Source organism: Schistocerca americana, chromosome 1 (genome assembly GCF_021461395.2).
Source record: "Schistocerca americana isolate TAMUIC-IGC-003095 chromosome 1, iqSchAmer2.1, whole genome shotgun sequence".
Lineage (NCBI taxonomy): Eukaryota > Metazoa > Arthropoda > Insecta > Orthoptera > Acrididae > Schistocerca > Schistocerca americana.
Genome location: NC_060119.1, coordinates 960,578,468 through 960,599,221, shown reverse-complemented (window position 1 = coordinate 960,599,221; position 20,754 = coordinate 960,578,468). Strand labels below are relative to the sequence as shown.

The following is a 20,754-nucleotide window of genomic DNA, read 5'->3' as shown; positions in this document are numbered from 1 at the left end:
ATTCATCAGTGTAACAGCATAGTAAACGTCAGAACTTTTATAATTGTAAAAAGATTTACTTCTCAAAGACCAAAAACGTACTAGTAGCACATAAAATTAGAATGCACTGTTGTTAAGTACATGTCATGATATTAATAAGGGGACATAACCGATGTGACGTAATTTAATTTAAGGAGGCGTACTTTTATATTTTAGATATTAAAAAAGTGGGCAGAGAAGAACCAGCATTACGTAATCTGGCAAAAATAAAAGAAAAGCGCGTGGCCCATATTTTTATGCGTACAATTATGAACGAACAACTATTATATCTACAAAAGTGAATTAGAAATGGATGTAAAATTCTGAGCCAGTGTAGACACGAACACAGACATCATTCTATCATTGATAAATCGCTATCCATAGGGGGCATGTTAGCGCAGCAATTTCGCGAACACTTTAAGCGTCGCACGATCGAACGGTAGTGATGTCTCATGGAAAATTCATTCATTGCACTGGGTTTTCCCCACAAGCTTTGGGCCACAAAGAGTTTAAGCAAACTCTTTAGCTTATGAAATTGCAGAGCTGTGAGGTTAGGTGTCATTTTGTTTGACGAATGCTACAGAAATTGAGGTAAAAAATCGCTAGGTGACCGGCCACACGATCACTCCAACATTGCGGGCTGCCTGACGCATAAAATGTAGTAGGTCACACAAGATGATACCTGAGGTTGAAACGATTCTGCTCTCAAAATACCAATACGTGTTGTTGTGTTGGGCATCCCTACGCTATGATTTGCTGTTGATCGTGTGGTCAAACAATGGTTGACGAGGACGCTGCTCCGCCGATGTCCCCTCTTTCCGTATTGTGCACTGGTCATATCTGAAACACCAATATGATGTGTGACATCCGAAAGACAAATCAGCATTTCTGGTGTCGCTACTGGGAAGTTCTTCAAGGCATACAGCTGCTCCTGGTACGTACTTTTCTCCAAGAAGATAGCTGCCGTAACTTGAACACAAGAGAGGACGTCAGACACGAGCACTTGATTATGGTAGCCCATCTTTGTGGACAGAATTCTTAATTCAGGATAGTGTATTGGGGTTTGAAGTGAGTTTATCCCGTTCAAATCTCGATGGCAGTCTAAATCTTCATTTTCCAAAATCTTTCAATTAATTGTTGATGTACCGCCCTGATTACAACACCAGGCGGCAACAGCTCTGGAGGAATCACATTTGTCTTGAGTATTTCGTAGAAAATTTTGACAGGCAATGGTGTTAAATGTAACTATACATTATGATTCCTGTACATAGAGTCGTTAGGAGAGCAGGATAAATGATAAGGCCGTGCTTCTCCACAAGAGTGTCTTTACAGAGTTAACAACCAATGTGGGTACTTTATACGAATGAAAAGTCCGTAAACTAATCAAAGTTAGTGCAAGAGTTAAACACGTGAGTCGATTTCATTTCCCTCGTAATATGGGCCGTTTCCTGACATAGAATCCCATGTAAACTTCATCTTTACTCTTCTCCATGAGAACTCGATAATAAGCTTCATAAAAACCAGTGTTCATAAGGTACCGAATAGCGGCATTCCAGTTACTTTAGGGATGAATTAGCACGAAAAATTCGTGGACTTCCTAATCTGTTGGCTAACAGATATTGACCCTCTTTCCTGGTCTTTTCTTTTAGTGTATGCTCCATGGACAGTATCCACTGAACCCGCATATGATATAACGAGTGAAAGTCTTCCGATATGGAACTACCCATAAGCTTGAAATAATTTCACCGACACCTTCATTGTGCAATTTTTTTTCTATGAGTGGAAGTACTGTAATGCATAAAGAAACGAAGTGTACGAAAAACTGCTGTTCACATCTAGCGCTCAGCATTACCGCCTCCTGGAAGGGGATGCAGTGGAGCGATGAGTCGGCCGACGTTAAAGGATTCGTTCGCAACTACGGCAATCATGATAACTGTCGAAGAAGTCAATGCCTCCATAGTATAATCTGTGTATGGTCTGCGAGGAGGCGCAGCAGTCAGCAATCTTGATGATTCTCAGAGAAGCCAACACCCTCAGAACGTAAGACGTGTGTACATGAGGTGTACTCCCAGTTGCGAGAATGGACTACCATCAGCCCACATAACTGAATGACGACAACGAAAATTTGTGTCGGTCCCGGAGTCGAATATGACCTCGGGATTCGAGACTTGTGACTCGAATGTGATAGTGTATGCATCTAATGTCCATAACTCCCATGAGATTCAGCTATTACCTCATAAAAAAATACTATGTGTGTGTGTGTGTGTGTGTGTGTGTGTGTGTGTGTGTGTGTATTCTACAACTGAAAAAGGATTTATCTGAAACATAGCAAAATTCTCAGTCCTCTTTCTTACAATAACACATTATAATGACCCATCAAAATGCTTTCATCAATTGCAGTACATGTATGAAGTCTCTTGTGAATGGGTTGAACTGCCCTCATTAATAAAGGTATATCTACTACAATATCATGTTATTTGATTTCTGTATACTTACTCATTTACAGATGCAGGAGACTGTTTCCCTACGGTAGTTTTCTCTACGGCAAGAAATTCTGAGAGATCCGAAGGAAGATCCACTTGATATGGTAAACAGATCTTACATAGATTTTGCTGATTCTGCGTAACAAACGACTCTTTGTAATATTAATATCACTTATGAATTAAGAGGGCTTTCTATATTATCGAACCTGGATTTCCCTCTTATCACGATCGGTCGCCTTACTATAAGGCAATCCGAGCACAACTCACAGTGAGACACAAACTTCCATACGTCGTCAGCCATGTATCTACAACCTGTGTATATTCCCGTACAGAGAGACAAGTTACTTGAAAGTCACTTGCCGCGTGTCGGCGGATAAATACGATTAAATGTCCCTACGGACTCACATGCATGTTCGAAGGAACATTGCATCGTGATTCGTACAAGCTGTGTATGGCCTGTGAGGAAGCGTGACCTTCAGTAGTTGGCTTGACAGTTTACAGTGTCGAGCAGTCGGTGGTGATGGCAGCGGCGATTGTACAATGGCTCCGCCCGCAGCACCGAGTGGCGACTCCTAATGCAGACTAGACGTTGCCCAGAAGCCCAGGTCTTCACTCTCAGAGGTGGGCAAAATCCATGGACCTTAGGAAAGTGAGATGGTTCCACAGCAGTAGCGATGGCGGCTCGCATGAGCAGAGGCAGGCAGCAAATAATTTGCCCATAGCCTTGTGCTCGAGCTGTGAACTTCCAGGGTAGGAGGCCAGCAGCAGCCTGCGATACCCATTCTTGTTTTGCAACAGCGTCAATTTCTGCTGTATGAACCACAACAAACCATAGCTTCAATGTAAGACAATATGGCTACCAATGCTGTGCCGCTGATATAACGACTCCGGTCCCTCGGCTGCCCGGTTATGTGGTAACTGCCCGGCGTCATAGTAGCAATTCTTGTAGTATCAGCGCGAACGGTCCCTGATACAACAGTGTCTTATCAGCTCTAGTCTGACTTGTTTCTGTTGCTTCTTGCATCAAACGTGGCAAGTGTCTCAATTTTACTCAGTAATGCCCAGTAAACAATTTTGCGGTGCAGCAATAGCATGGGTTCGCCATATCGATGCAAGCCGCAGAAAGCGACGCATCGTGTTTGCAGAAAAACAGGCACACGTCAGAACACTGTGCTGAAGGTTTTATACAACCTCTCCATTTCCCCGCACATAATGTGCAACTGAGGCAAGCTTTGCAGCCAGGTGATAGGGCAGATTTGCTGAGTTTTCTGGTAACCTGCTGGAACGAATCGATGCAGACAGTACCTTAATAAATTATATTTTTCCCATTACGGATCTGTTCAATATTCTGGGAACAGTAACAGGGATCATGCTCGGATCCGGAGATCATAGAACACACATATCGTGGTACAGCGGATAAGGGACAGCCCAAGAGCGAATGTGTGTAGCGGCTGAACGCACGACACAGGTATTGAACGCTTCTTTTTCACTGAACTTGCCGTTATGGTAGTAGTTTAGTTGGGCATGTTGGAAATTTATGACGCATCTCAGTTACAGGAATTTCAAACAAAGGTAGCTTTTAAACAATTTGATGCACCACCACACTGGGGGTTATTTGTTCCTCAGATCTAGGAGGAAAATTTTCCGCATATATGGATCAGCAGAGACCGTGCACCATCGTGACCACCACGTTCACCAGACACAAATCGACTTCTTTTTTCTAGGTTTACGTCAAAGATAAACTGTTCAGGCCTCCAGTCCCTGATGTGCAACCTCTTACAACGCGAATACGAGCTGGTACAGAGGCGGTGGCAGTAGATAGGTTGGCAAAGACATGGAGAGAAATTGATTATCACCAAGTCGTTCTAAGGACAACAGACGGAGTAAATGTGGAACTGTACAGAAAAAAAAGCTAATTATTTAAGCTACCATATGCAGCAAACTGCACAGTTGTATATACAACACTTCCTCAGAAACAACTTTTTGTAATCGCGGAAAGATTTCACGCTCACCTTACATTACATTTTCCATACGTTTGGTTTCTCCATACAGTAATGTAACACTATCGACGACACTGGGGCCACAGAGAAAGTACTCGGAGAGGTACATATCGAACCTACATTGTGTGGCACGCGGGTGATGGATACAACTTTCCTCGTGATACTTTCACGTATTCTGCTCCGCTTCTTGGCTGCTGGACAGTCTTGGTGCTTCGCTTTGGTAAACGACCGTCCTAAGCCTCCAGGTATCTTTTGCGGCAAATATTGCGAGCCTTACATCTGGAACGCCTAGATCTGAAACACCGGAATCCTGTAAACACGGACTGTGTTTTATTATACTAAACAGATAAAGTGACCTTTGCTGCATTTGGGTTCCTTGTATGTCAGGAGACCTCTAATATTTACGGTCTAGTGTAGAAAATATAGTTTCATGGATATTACATTTCTTTGTTAATACAGTGTCTCGTATACGCTCCAATAAAACGAACTTAGTTTAATGGCTAATAAACAAGTTGTTCATGTCTACTAAAGAGTAAATACACAAAATACTGGAAGTGAGAACTCTTGCAAATTTCTAAAAACACATTTAAATGTGTACATGATTTTCTATGAGTCTGTAATAGGTTACAAGAGGCCACAATAAGTACGTACATTTGCTAGACATGTTGCAAGCGACTGACTGTGTTGGCGCAGTGCCTGACACACTAGACTGGTACTGGGAGGGTGTTGGTTCGCGTATCCATCCGGTCATCCGTACTCGGTTTTAATAGATCTTTTAAGTAGTGTTGGGTAAACGTCGGAATTGTTACACTAATGATCTGCCCTTGAAACCTAAAATTCGTCCCTTGTCTTAGATATCTCAAGCAACCTTCATACGTCTTTCGTACTAACAAGTAATTGTATTCTCCATGGACTTCCCCAACTCAACTCTTTGATCAGGTCATACCCTATTATGGCGATTCTCCTAAGAGGTTCAGTCCAGTGAGATATGTATGAGGTTTCCTACAGAACGTAGAAGTGTTTGGTAGAAGCCTTGACTCGCACATAATGGAGTACCGGAAAGAATCTCACAAGGACATATCGGCCGAACAGCCTTTGTTCGAATCCAATTACAGTACAAAATTTTATTTTAATCCGTTTGTGATCATGAAATGTAATATTTCATTTTAGGTACAAGATATTTATGTACAAATTGCTTTCTAGCCATCACAAATCCTGACTTTTGGGTGTATAAAATCTCGATATTCCATAACAATCCGACTACACGAACCTCCCATATATATATATATATATATATATATATATATATATATATATATATATATATATATATATATATGGGAGGTTCGTGTAGTCGGATATATATATATATATATATATATATATATATATATATATATATATATATACACTCCTGGAAATGGAAATAAGAACACATTGACACCGGTGTGTCAGACCCACCATACTTGCTCCGGACACTGCGAGAGGGCTGTACAAGCAATGATCACACGCACGGCACAGCGGACACACCAGGAACCGCGGTGTTGGCCGTCGAATGGCGCTAGCTGCGCAGCATTTGTGCACCGCCGCCGTCAGTGTCAGCCAGTTTGCCGTGGCATACGGAGCTCCATCGCAGTCTTTAACACTGGTAGCATGCCGCGACAGCGTGGAGGTGAACCGTATGTGCAGTTGACGGACTTTGAGCGAGGGCGTGTAGTGGGCATGCGGGAGGCCGGGTGGACGTACCGCCGAATTGCTCAACACGTGGGGCGTGAGGTCTCCACAGTACATCGATGTTGTCGCCAGTAGTCGGCGGAAGGTGCACGTGCCCGTCGACCTGGGACCGGACCGCAGCGACGCACGGATGCACGCCAAGACCGTAGGATCCTACGCAGTGCCGTAGGGGACCGTACCGCCACTTCCCAGCAAATTAGGGACGCTGTTGCTCCTGGTGTATCGGCGAAGACCAATCGCAACCCTCTCCATGAAGCTGGGCTACGGTCCCGCACACCGTTAGGCCGTCTTCCGCTCACGCCCCAACATCGTGCAGCCCGAATCCAGTGGTGTCGCGACAGGCGTGAATGGAGGGACGAATGGAGGCGTGTCGTCTTCAGCGATGAGAGTCGCTTCTGCCTTGGTGCCAATGATGGTCGTATGCGTGTTTGGCGCCGTGCAGGTGAGCGCCACAATCAGGACTGCATACGACCGAGGCACACAGGACCAACACCCGGCATCATGGTGTGGGGAGCGATCTCCTACACTGGCCGTACACCACTGGTGATCGTCGAGGGGACACTGAATAGTGCACGGTACATCCAAACCGTCATCGAACCCATCGTTCTACCATTCCTAGACCGGCAAGGGAACTTGCTGTTCCAACAGGACAATGCACGTCCGCATGTATCCCGTGCCACCCAACGTGCTCTAGAAGGTGTAAGTCAACTACCCTGGCCAGCAAGATCTCCGGATCTGTCCCCCATTGAGCATGTTTGGGACTGGATGAAGCGTCGTCTCACGCGGTCTGCACGTCCAGCACGAACGCTGGTCCAACTGAGGCGCCAGGTGGAAATGGCATGGCAAGCCGTTCCACAGGACTACGTCCAGCATCTCTACGATCGTCTCCATGGGAGAATAGCAGCCTGCATTGCTGCGAAAGTTGGATATACACTGTACTAGTGCCGACATTGTGCATGCTCTGTTGCCTGTGTCTATGTGCCTGTGGTTCTGTCAGTGTGATCATGTGATGTATCTGACCCCAGGAATGTGTCAATAAAGTTTCCCCTTCCTGGGACAATGAATTCACGGTGTTCTTATTTCAATTTCCAGGAGTGTATATATATATATATATATGGGAGGTTCGTGTAGTCGGATTATATATATATATATATATATATATATATATATATATATATGTGTGTGTGTGTGTGTGTGTGTGTGTGTCTGTGTGTCTGTGTGTGTGTGTGTGAGAGAGAGAGAGAGAGAGAGGGAGAGAGAGAGACAAGAGGCGCCTCGCTGCGCTTTGCCCTTACATCTGAACGTTCTATATGCGCTTAACAACGGGGCACTTCTCACGACTGATGCCGGGAGTTTGTGAGTCGGTGGAAGCAGACTGTTTCTTTATTCTTTTCCTTTCATTTTAAAGCATAGTTTCCAACAAAACTGTTTGTAGGAACAATGTACAGCAACACACTGCAACACATTGTAACTTTAGCAGTACGAATTTAACTGGCGAAAGAACAAAATATAAAACTGCTGCAAAAGAAGCACACAAACGGAAAAAATGTAAAAAAATTATATGACAAAGTAAAATTGCAAAAAAGGAATTTTCAGAGGCGAAATGGAGTCATGACTGTGGGAAAGATAGTTCCCGGTTATAGGAAAATTAGAGGGGCCGTTGGAGAAGGGAAGCAGCTATGTGAAGGAGTTCAGGTGGCAAGTCAGAACTAAGACGAGAAGGGAAGTTAAAAGGGGGATGCAACATATAGAAGAGCTACACATGTGAAACGAACTTGTAAAAATTGCTTTAGATAAGGAAGACGAAACAGATCAAACGGAGATGGGCCACATGATATTGTGATAACACTGACAAGCGGAAGCCGAAACAAGGCACCTGGAGTTGACGTATTCCCTTACAGTTATTAAGATGCTTGGAAGAACATACTATGACAAAACTGTTCCACAAGACATGCAAGATAATGTATATGAGATAAGCGAAATCCCCTCAAACTTAAAAAAAATGTAGTAATTCAAATTACAACAATGGAAGGTTCTGATACCTTACTATCAGATAAGCCAAGTTGAGAAAAAGCAATCATAGTTAAACATCTAGAGGAGGCGACTGGAATATGCTATATTAAATTCTGAAAGTAGAAGGGATTGAATACAAAAAGCAAAAAGCTATTAACAACTTGTACGGAAATCAGATTGCAGTTGTAAGAGTCGGAGGAAACGAAACCGATGAAGCAGTTCAGGATGTATATTGAGCAACTAGTGAAAGATACGACGTGTTCATCGGGTAACTTTACACTGAGGTGACAAAAGACGTGGCATACCAACTGATATCGTGTCTGTCCTCCTTTTTCCCGGTGTAGTGCAACAATCGACGAGGTATGGACCCAACAAGCCGTTGGAAGATCCATGCAGAAATACTGAGCCATCCTGCATAATGACAAAAATGTTCCCAGTCCAGGATTTTGTGCACTAGCTGACCTCTCCATTATGTCCCATAACGATGGGATTTATGTCGGGTGATGTGGGTGGCCATATCACCGGCTCAAATTGTCCAGAATATTTTTCAAACCAATCGCGAAGAATTATGGCCAGGTGATATGGCGCACTGTCAACCATAAAACCGAGATGTTCACGACCCCAGGAGAGGCGTTGCAGGCAATGTCGTGTAGTTAGCAAAGGCATCCACGCTTGTCTTCTGCTGCGTTAGCCTATTAACGCTAAATATCGCGGCACTGTCCTAAAGGATACGTTCATCGTACGAACCACATTGATTTTTGCGTTATTTCAGGCAGTGTTGCTTGTCTCTTAGCACTGACAACTCTTCGCACACGTCACTCCTCTCGGTCGTTGAGTGAAGTATTATTATTGTTCAGCGTTGAATTACATTGACGTTTTAAGCACCTTCTTGTTACCCACTGCCGAAGAGCAATTCGGGGATAGCGATTGCATCTTTCAACACGATCGAACACCTGTTCATAATGGACGGTCTGTGGCGGAGTGCTTACATGGCAATAACATTCCTGTAATGGGCTGGCTTGCACAGAGTCCTGTTTTGGAACGCCGACTTTGTGCCAGGCCTTACCGCCCGACGTCGATACCCCTCCTCTGTGCAGCACTCCCTGAAGCACTGGCTGCCATTCCCCGAAAAACCTTACAGCACCTGAATGAACATCCTTGCGGGAGTGGAAGCTGTCATCAAGGCTAAGGGTGTGCCAACACCAAATTGAATTCCAGCATTACTGATGGATGGCGCCACGAACTTGTAAGTCATTTTCAGCCAAGTGTCCGGATACTTTTTATCACATAGTGTATCTCCTTTCTTCTCATTTCTTTCTTGCTACTTTGATGCAAATACACAGTTTCATTTCCAGAAGGAAATAGATAAGATGCAAGAAAGATTGCAATATACAGTGGGCGTGGCACGATGACAAAATCTGTTTGCCCTATCTCCACCGCAGTGACGCGCTTGCCCATGCGGCAACGTGCCGAGATGGCTGACAAAGAGTGTGAGTCGTGGAATAAAGCCGAAGCGGCCAGGCATCTGTTATTCGATGAACACATCTGACATCGAGTTGATCCGTTGCCACGCCACAGATATTGTTCCATTGTTTCAGAGAATATTGACTTTCTGCTCGTCCTGCAGCTGATTTTAAACATTTGTAGTTCACTTTGCCAACACGCGACAAGAATTATGGTCCGATTATTCTCTTCGTGTTCATACATAGTAACACATAACACTTCTAAAACTTCCTTCACTTTGACAGTTTTAACTTACCGATCAACATATACACGCTACTCTATAAATATTGAGTAAGGACTGACCTGTACTATTTACTGGAAAATACCTTTTATTCTCGAGTCTTTATAGTTTTGTATGAAAATAAATATTTTTAACGTAAACAGGTTATAAAATTTATCTCTATTAATTTTTTGAAAGGAGATATGCTTCATAATTGTGTTTTAAGTTGTACTGGAGCACTGTCTATATTTTTTCTTATTTCATTTTAATCAAAAAACTATTAATTTGTCGACAAGTCGCAGATTATGGATTTTCTCATTCAGGCAATCCAAACGCATCGTACTATTCCCATCACCCATATTTGCATATATACTTCACAAGATATTGTACAGTAGGGAATGGAGGAATTCCATTGCGTATCCGTGACATACACATTGCTATAAATGTAACGTTGTATGAAGCTGGTATTACGCTGTGTCAGTTCTGTCTGCACTCTCTATCTATATTTCCTGTAAGTTCGTAACTTATGTCACTTCGTTCTATGCCTTATACTGAGGCCTGAGGCAAATATTAGATTCGGAATACAATGAAAGTTTTACAGTCGTAGTTCTACTAAAATCTGCTATACTTCGCCTATTGTAAACTCAAACCTAATGTAAAAAAAGCCTGCTTTTCACGTTGAACAACTTACCTTCGGGCTGAGTGCATGTACACTAAATGTTGTGACGCAAACGGAAATCAGGCGTATTTATTTCGTGTCATTCTAGTTTGAATGAACCCACTCGGATAGCTGTGCTTGTTAAAGTTCAGCATTCGGGACACGGGTAAGGCGGCCCCGAGTTGAGTTCACCCGGCGGATTAACGACGAGAATCTGTGTGCCATGCAGCCTGGATGTGGTTTTTAGGCGGTTTCCCACATCCTGCGAGGTGAATACCGCACTGGTCCTAAGTGTCGCCGCAGTTACTCGAGTAGCAAGCATTTAGAAAACTTTCGCTTACCATCACATGAATTACACTCATAGACAGCGTACACAGAGGTATATGGCCACCCCCTAAATTAACTATGGCATTTCCCTCATTTACAACACCGACTCTGTGCCGATGCGGGTCTGAGCCATAAGAGAATAAGAAGATTCCAGCGTGAATAACTCAATGAGGCACGCCGAAGCATTGGAAGTCCTAAATGTTTTGGTAATTCTCGAGTTAAAAGTTTAACTCTTGTAATTTTAGTTTCATATTTCATTGGGCATTCACGTTCTCTGCCCAGCCTGTTGTCCTGGTGTGAGATAATCGTTCGTCTGCGTCATGAAATGCGTGAAATAGTTTCGTCTTCTGTAGCGCTGCATAAGCCCAGAAAACCTTTAAGAAGCAGAGAGAAACAAACTTTGCTTAGTGTCTCTGGGAAGACGTAAAAAAATGCGTGCTCGTCGATTTTGTAAAAAGCATGATGTATGCGCGAGATGGCGTCACGTTTGGTGTTGTTGACTTGTTCCTCATCAATGTAGCAGATAGCTGCAACTATGGTGAACTGAATTCCTGGAATTCTGTTATGAAAGTTGTTGAAAGATCGCCAGATGACTTGTTCCAGGTATTGCATCCTGTGGCTTGAGTGCTTGGTAATACAGTGACAGTGCGCTTTTGCTTCATCCGTACCTTGCTTAGTTTGCGACAGTTTTTTCTGCTGATGGGTCTTTTCCGTAAACTTCGCTTTTTGCCTCATACCTTGTGAAGTGCATAATTACAGTTTTAGCACATATTAATTCAATTTTCTTACAAAATGTACTCAACGGGTTTTTCAAGTTATACTGTTATGAAGTAATGGGATATCAAACGCTTCAATGAGAAATATAGTCGCTGAGGTGTATGATTGTTCTTAGTCGCATTATACTGTATGAATACATTTTAATTATTACTGTATGAGTCTTTTGCTTTGTAACAGAAAGGGAATGATATGAAACACGTTCAGTTTATATAACATTTTGGAACAAACGGTTAATCATTTGTTTTCACTGGATATGATTGGTACCACGAACATCTGGGCAGAGATACTTTGGTAGTTTTGGCGCATACTTAGTGTTGTGTGGTGCGTATTATGAATAAATGACATGAAGAATCATTCTACTGGCATAGTGGTTTTGGTGGATAGACAAAATATAAACGCGAAGTGATGTTGGTGGTCAGGAATTAATAATTTGTCATTGGGGAAAAATCGTCTTATAATGATTGTGCGATCAAGACAATCTCAGCCACCGCATACAGCGAAGTTGCCTCGAACACCACGGGATTAACTGTATACGCCTTGTACATCTCATACTCCACTAGATATCCACCAGCTGCTTATAGTGTGATAAAGACGACTCAGTATTGTTTTATATATTCAATGTGAGGGCTCTCTTAAATGCGCAAAAAAACTGAATAACAACCATTTATCCTTGCATTCAGATATCGCATTCTTTTATTGTCACGCACCAAAAAAAGAGAATTTTCATTTTACCTGTCGAGTGGTGTCTAATATCGAAGCTATCTACATAGATTAATTATTCACTCGGGATGTGTGGGGCATAATGAAAGCGAAAGAAAGGGAGAAAGCGAGAAACATGTATCCAATATAAACAAGTTTTGAGCAATCAACATATATTTACAATGACGCTATTACTGAAGCAAATATAGCTGGACGTTATCTGAGAGTTAAAAGTTGAAGCACTTAGTACTTTGTAGAAATGACTGTGAAATATTCGAATAATATTAATACTGCTGAATTACATTTATTCCTCAACGCTCGCTTTCCAAATTGTCATTTTGATCCACTGAGAGAATTACTTATTGCGATGGTGGTTAATGAAATGAAATAAGATACACTTTTACTACACTCCTGGAAATTGAAATAAAAACACCGTGAATTCATTGTCACAGGAAGGGGAAACTTTATTGACACATTCGTGGGGTCAGATACATCACATGATCACACTGACAGAACCACAGGCACATAGACACAGGCAACAGAGCATGCGCAATGTCGGCACTAGTACAGTGTATATCCACCTTTCGCAGCAATGCAGGCTGCTATTCTCCCATGGAGACGATCGTAGAGATGCTGGATGTAGTCCTGTGGAACGGCTTGGCATGCCATTTCCACCTGGCGCCTCAGTTGGACCAGCGTTCGTGCTGGACGTGCAGACCGCGTGAGACGACGCTTCATCCAGTCCCAAACATGCTCAATGGGGGACAGATCCGGAGATCTTGCTGGCCAGGGTAGTTGACGTACACCTTCTAGAGCACGTTGGGTGGCACGGGATATATGCGGACGTGCATTGTCCTGTTGGAACAGCAAGTTCCCTTGCCGGTCTAGGAATGGTAGAACGATGGGTTCGATGACGGTTTGAATGTACCGTGCACTATTCAGTGTCCCCTCGACGATCACCAGTGGTGTACGGCCAGTGTAGGAGATCGCTCCCCACACCATGATGCCGGGTGTTGGCCCTGTGTGCCTCGGTCGTATGCAGTCCTGATTGTGGCGCTCACCTGCACGGCGCCAAACACGCATACGACCATCATTGGCACCAAGGCAGAAGCGACTCTCATCGCTGAAGACGACACGTCGCCATTCGTCCCTCCATTCACGCCTGTCGCGACACCACTGGAGGCGGGCTGCACGATGTTGGGGCGTGAGCGGAAGACGGCCTAATGGTGTGCGGGACCGTAGCCCAGCTTCATGGAGACGGTTGCGAATGGTCCTCGCCGATACCCCAGGAGCAACAGTGTCCCTAATCTGTTGGGAAGTGGCGGTGCGGTCCCCTACGGCACTGCGTAGGATCCTACGGTCTTGGCGTGCATCCGTGCGTCTCTGCGGTCCGGTCCCAGGTCGACGGGCACGTGCACCTTCCGCCGACCACTGGCGACAACATCGATGTACTGTGGAGACCTCATGCCCCACGTGTTGAGCAATTCGGCGGTACGTCCACCCGGCCTCCCGCATGCCCACTATACGCCCTCGCTCAAAGTCCGTCAACTGCACATACTGTTCACGTCCACGCTGTCGCGGCATGCTACCAGTGTTAAAGACTACGATGGAGCTCCGTATGCCACGGCAAACTGGCTGACACTGACGGCGGCGGTGCACAAATGCTGCGCAGCTAGCGCCATTCGACGGCCAACACCGCGGTTGCTGGTGTGTCCGCTGTGCCGCGCGTGTGATCATTGCTTGTACAGCCCTCTCGCAGTGTCCGGAGCAAGTATGGTGGGTCTGACACACCGGTGTCAATGTGTTCTTTTTTCCATTTCCAGGAGTGTATATCGAGTTTCTCTTTGAACCAAAAAAGGTTTTTGTTGATATGTTATTTTTTTATGTGCAATAACTTGTACTCAGCTTTTATATACATTTCCTATGGCTCTGAGCACTATGGGACTTAACATCTATGGTCATCAGTCCCCTAGAACTTAGAACTACTTAAACCTAACTAACCTAAGGACGTCACACAACAGCCAGTCATCACGAGGTAGAGAAAATCCCTGGCCCCGCCGGGAATCGAACACGGGAACCCGGGCGTGGGAAGCGAGAACGCTACCGCACGACCACGAGCTGCGGACCGCTTCCTATGGTAGTCACAGAAATGATTGTGTTGAGTTACAAAGTAGGTTGTTTGGTAAGTCTTTACTACCTTGACAGTCCAGTTAACCACTGTAGTCGCGCTGGGTAACTGCCCGGGGTCAGGCACCTAGCCACGGTTTGCGCGGCTCCGCCCGGGCGGAGGTTCGAATCCTCCCTTGGGCATGGGTGTGTGTTTGTGTGTGTGTGTGTGTGTGTGTGTGTGTGTGTGTGTGTTATGTCCTTAGCGTAAGTTAGTTTAAGTTAGACTAAGTAGTGTGTAAGTCTAGGGACCGATGACCTCAGCAGTTTGGTCCCACAGCAACTTACCACAAATTAAAAAAAAACATTGTGGCACAGTGGTATTTATTATTATTATTATTATTACCACTTACTGATACTGACTATATTGATTGAAGTTTATAATTAATCTGATTAATTAATTGTGAATCACTGGATGACAAAGAAATATCTAACTCAGTTTCTGTTTGTGACTCTTGCCATCTAGGTTTTGCACAGGTCATTAATTCAATTATTACAAAAATGCCCGACGGAATGTGAAGCGAGTGAACATTTTGCAATTTCTGAACATTTCCGCAGATACACGCTATGTGTTGTTAATTTTCAGGTATCCATTGCCATCTGCGTCTTCACGCTGTAGATCATTGCTGATTGTTCTACCTTTTAGGGTAAGTTTGCCACCCCAAGGGCAAGAGGGTGCTCTGAATCTGTGTCCGCTCCTCTGTCCCCCTTGACAAAGCCTTTAGCAGAAAGTGGGTAACTTCTTATGCCAAAAGCCTTCAGCTACAATTGCTGATGAATATCATTCAAAATTTTAACAGTGGTAGGATTAGAGCCTGTGACCGAGGAGGTTCTGATTACGAGTCAAAGATGCTATCACTAGTCCAGAGGTCTACCTTATCAGCTTATATTGATCACATTCTCTCATTAGTAAACGAAGCTGTCAGTATCCTTCTAAAGCAAACCTAATCAAAGGGTAAGAAAACATGGTTGTGTCATATGGGCACTAATACTGCGTCGGACGATCTTTTTCCCCGTGTAATGCAGCAACTCGACGTGGTATGGACTCAGCAAGTCGTTAGAATTCTCCTGCAGAAATATTGTGCCATGTTGCCTCTACAGCCGTCCATAATTGTGAAAGTTTTGTCACCCAGGATTTTGTGCACAAACTAACCTCTAGATTATGTCCCATAAATGTTCAAGGGGATTCACGTCGGGACTTGTGGGTGGTCAAATAATTCCATCGCATTGTGAAGAATGTTCTTCAAACTTATGGCGAACAATTGTGATCCGGTGAAATGGCGCATATTCATGCATGAAAATTTCATCCTGTTTTTGGGAACATGAAGTCCGTGAATGACTGAAAATGCTGTCCAAGTGCCGAACATTGCCATTTCCACCATACCGTTATGGAACCACCACAAGCTTGCACAGTGTCTTGTTGAGAAATTTGGTCCATGACATCGTAGAGTCTGCGTCACACCATCAGCTCTTACCATCTGACATCTGGACTCATCTGACCGGGTCACTGATTTACAGTCGTTTAAGGTCCAACTGATGTGGTCACAATCCTAGGAGAAGTGCTGCAGGCGATGTCACGCTGTCAGCAAAGGAACTCGTGTCGGTTGCCTGCTGCCATAGCCCATTAACGCCAATTTCACTGCACTGCCCTAACGGATACACTCATCGTACGTCCCACACTGTTTTCTACGTTTATTTTACGCACTGTTGCTTGACTGTTAGCACAGACAATACTATGCAAACGACGCTGCTCTCGATCAATTGTAGGAAGTCGTGGTTCGTGGTGAGGGGCAATGCCTAAAATTGGTAAACTGCACACTCTTGACACTGTGGACCTCGGAATATTGAATTTCGTAAAGGTTTATGAAATGAAATGTCCCAAGCGTCTAGCTCCGACATGTTAATTCCCTTCGTGCGGTCATAAACAAGTCGGAAACCTTTTGGTATGAATGGCCTGCGTTCAGATAACAGCTCCTACAGTGCACTGCCCTTTTATACCTTGTGTAAATCGCTAACTCACGGCGGGACGGATTGAAACTGGACCCTGTAAGATGTAGTGTTGGTCATAAGATCTTCTCAGATGCCGCATGTCCTCACCTTTATGCAATTAACTTACTTTCAGAATCGAAGAAGATTACTCCGTGAAACCAACTATACATTCAATTTAAACAAGCTGACATCTGACAACAAGCTGGCTGCACTAGTGTGCCAGCGGTGCGTGCTATTGTGAAGAGTAGTGCGAGAGAGAGAATGCGTTCTTATGTCATCTTTTTAGCACGACTGCGTTTTATATGTTTTAACCTTATTCATGCCATGTGGTAAATTTGAAGACGATGATAGCCACGATGTTGAGGATCTTGAAGGAACGAAACAATAATAACAAGAATACATCCTCTTCTGTTGTCACTTCCGGTTCGAGAAGTATTGTGCATCCTAGTTCTCAGTGATGGGTTGCATTAAGAGATTCGTGCAACGTTCAGCGTGCATCAAGATTTGGGACGAATGTAAGCAAAATAGTGGCACTGAGGAAACACCTTCCATGAATTTCGGAATTTTTTCGTTGTTTTGTTAGAAACTTTGTACTTGTTATGAGTCGAACATTGGAAATATTGTAAAAAGCACCATCTCCCGAAGTTTATACACATTAAAGGCAATAGGACTTCGTATTCCGCAAACACTCCTTGTCGAGTCACGTATTTTTGTAATCAACACACAAAGTATTTCGGTGTGTTTAATAGTTTTCAAGATAGGAGGTGGGGAAAATTTCACCAATTACAAAAAAGGTTAACATACATTTCATCTTAATTTAAAATTAACCATAGCTATTTGTCATGCTTGGAGGCCTTGCAGAGATGTATACCATACGTGAAATCTAAGTATTTACATCTTTGTTTAGAAGATAAACACTTAAAAGCGATTTTCTACCTAGCGGAGAGTGGAGATCCTCGGCGGTTGTCTAGACACAATACTTCTCGCCAGAATGCTGCAGCTTGTAACATCTCATGTTTATTTTAAAGACTAATGTAGGAATAGTAATTTTACTACGACATATTTTAATACGCCGCCATTTACGGTATTTAGCAAGGCACTTATGGACTTTTTTGATTCTCTGATCAAGTAAAAATTGTCTTTCTCCTCGTAAAGATACGGATATTACCAGAGATTAGTCCTGATTACGTATTCGTAGCAGATTGCTGCTTCTTGTAATTAGCACAGCCAACATTTTATGGTAAGTTAGTATGATGAAGTATTACTACGGGTTCCAAGGTATTTGGCACATTAAACTAGCATACACTACTGGCTATTAAAATTGCTACACCAAGAAGAGATGCATATGATAAACGGGTATTCATTGGACAAATATATTTTACTAGAACTGACATGTGATTACATTTTCACGCAATATGGGTGCATAAATCCTGAGAAGTCAGTACCCAGAACAACCATCTCTGGCCGTAATAACGGCCTTGATACGCCTGAGCATTGAGTCAAACAGAGTTGGATGGCGTGTACAGGTACAGCTGCCCATGCAGCTTCAACACGATACCACATTTCATGAAGAGTAGTGACTGGCGTATTGTGACGAGTCAGTTGCTCGGCCATCATTGACCAGACGTTTTCAATTGGTGAGAGATCTGGAGAATGTGCTGGCCAGGGCAGCAGTCGAACATTGTCTGTACCCAGAAAGGCCCGTACAGGACCTGTAACATGCGGTCGTGCATTATCCTGCAGAAATGTAGGGTTTCGCAGTGATCGAATGAAGGGTAGAGCCACGGGTCGTAACACATCTGAAATGTAACGTCAGTTTGGCGATAACGAACACACGCTTCCAATGTGCGTTCACCGCGATGTCGCCAAACACGGATGGGACCATCATGATGCTGTAAACAGAACCTGGATTCATCCGAAAAAATTACGCTTTTCCATTCGTGCACCCTGGTTCGTCGTTGAGTACATCATCGTAGGTGCTCCTGTCTGTGACGCTGCGTCAAAGATAACCACAGCCATGGTCTCCGAACTGATAGTACAAGCTGCTGCAAACGTCGTCGAACTGTTCGTGCGGATGGTTGTTGTCTTGCAAACGTCCCCATCTGTTGACTTAGGGATCGAGACGTGGCTGCACGATCCGTTACAGCCATGCGGATAAGATGCCTGTCATCTCGACTGCTAGTGATACGAGGCCGTTGGGATCCAGCACGCCATTCCGTGTTACACTCCTGAACCCACCGATTCCATATTCTGCTAACAGTCACTGGATCTCGACCAACGCGAGCAGCAATGTCGCGATACGACAAACCCCAATCGCGGTAGACTACAGTCCGACCTTTATCAAAGTCGGAAACGTGATGGTACGCATTTCTCCTCCTTACACGAGGCGTCTCAACAGCGTTTCATCTGGCAACGCCCGTCAACTGCCGTTTGTGTATGAGAAATCGGTTGTAACTTTTCCTCATGTCAGCACGTTGCAGGGGTCGCCACCGGCGCCAACCTTGTCTGAATGATCTGAAAAGCTAATCATTTGCATATCACACCATCTTCTTCCTATCGGTTAAATTTCGCGTCTGTAGCACTTCATGTTCGTGGTGTAGCAATTTTAATGGCCAGTAGTGTATATGAGTCCATGGCCGAAATCAACAATCAATATAGCTCTAAAGAAAATTAAAGGTAAATGAGGTTTTCTCTGTATCATTTAATAGCCACTCCTAATCCCCTCAGATTTCCTTGTTCAAAGAATAAGCTGCCGGACAATGAAGAGGTTGTGGAGAAAACAAATTGTTATTGTATGGTGTAATTTCAACAGCCAATATCAAAATATTGACGTCAAAGGGACTTTAAATTCAACACAATAATAATTTATTAAATGTCATATTTTATATTTAATGAGATACGAGAAGCTTGGGATTCTTAACGTCAGGTTTATAGTAACATTAATAATCATCAATGAATAGTGGCATCTCACTTAAGTACGCTACAATTTGGTTGCTAGCCGCTGCCTTCCTTGAGGTCAACTGCGTCCTGCCTGAATAGCTGCTTTTTCTACGCACCGTACATTTACAACTCGTCCGGTGTACAGCAGGCCCGTGGGCCACTGGCTTATAGCCGTGATACTTCGCAAACTGAACTTTCCGGCGCCGGGCCGTCATCAGGCAGCGCGCAGCTCGCAGTGCGATTCCCAAACCTGCAGGCACGACGAGGAAGACGCAGGGGTGCAGCTGGGTGCCGAGTTCGTTGCGCGCCCAGCAGAGCAGCGTGCCGTAGTCGCGCTCGCTGAGCGGCGTGTGCGTGGCGACGCTGCGGCCCGGCTGCGTGGTGACGGCGGCCGGCGTCGAGCTGGGCCCGCCCGCGCTGCTGTTGAAGGCCCAGCGGAAGAGCGTGGCCGCCGGCCGCGCCTCCACCTGGCAAGGCACCGACACCGTCTCGCGGCGCGCCGCCCCCCATACGCGCTGCTGCCCGTGCACGCACTCCGGGGCGTCTGGCGGACAGCAAGAGAGACCGCTCTGCACCACCTGCTACTGCACAGCGACTTCAGTCTTTCACAGGAAAGGTGTCCGGATTTTACGGACCTTACATGAGCTTAACGACAGTACGATACAGTATGAGACCCTCAAAAAATAGTTATTACATCAACAAAAGGCAATGGCAGTTAATCTCACGTACCGAAAACTAACAAAAGCAATATCTGCCAATATACGGACAGGGGTATGAATAAACTGAAGGGTACAGGGTGCCCTCATCTGAAGGTGGTCGCTCATGTCGGCACCAATGGTTGGCTCTGGCTCTGAGCACTATGGGACTTAACATCTATGGTCATCAGTCCCCTAGAACTTAGAACTACTTAAACCTAACTAACCTAAGGACATCACACAACACCCAGCCATCACGAGGCAGAGAAAATCCCTGACCCCGCCGGGAATCGAAACCGGGAACCCGGGCGTGGGAAGCGAGAACGCTACCGCAAGACCACAAGATGTGGGCTAGGCACCAATGATGTGTGTCGCTATGGATCGGAGGAAATCCTCTCTGGCTTCCGGCGGCTATCTGATTTGGTGAAGACTGTCAGTCTCGCTAGCGGGATGAAAGCAGAGCTCACCGTCTGCAGCATCGTCGACAGGACTGAATGCTGACCTTTGGTACAGAGCAGAGTGGAGGGTCTGT

At 44.6% G+C, this 20,754-nt stretch overlaps 1 protein-coding gene across 1 annotated transcript in view; it reads right to left on the bottom strand.

Annotated features, from left to right (window-relative positions):
• LOC124595553 (neural cell adhesion molecule 2-like) overlaps window positions 1-20,754 on the bottom strand; it is a 433,003-nt gene that overhangs the window by 23,139 nt on the left and 389,110 nt on the right. Inside the window, exon 6 of the mRNA XM_047134337.1 lies at window positions 19,778-20,071. Within this exon, the coding sequence (XP_046990293.1) occupies window positions 19,778-20,071 (294 nt within the window). The remainder of the gene's footprint in view (window positions 1-19,777; window positions 20,072-20,754) is intronic.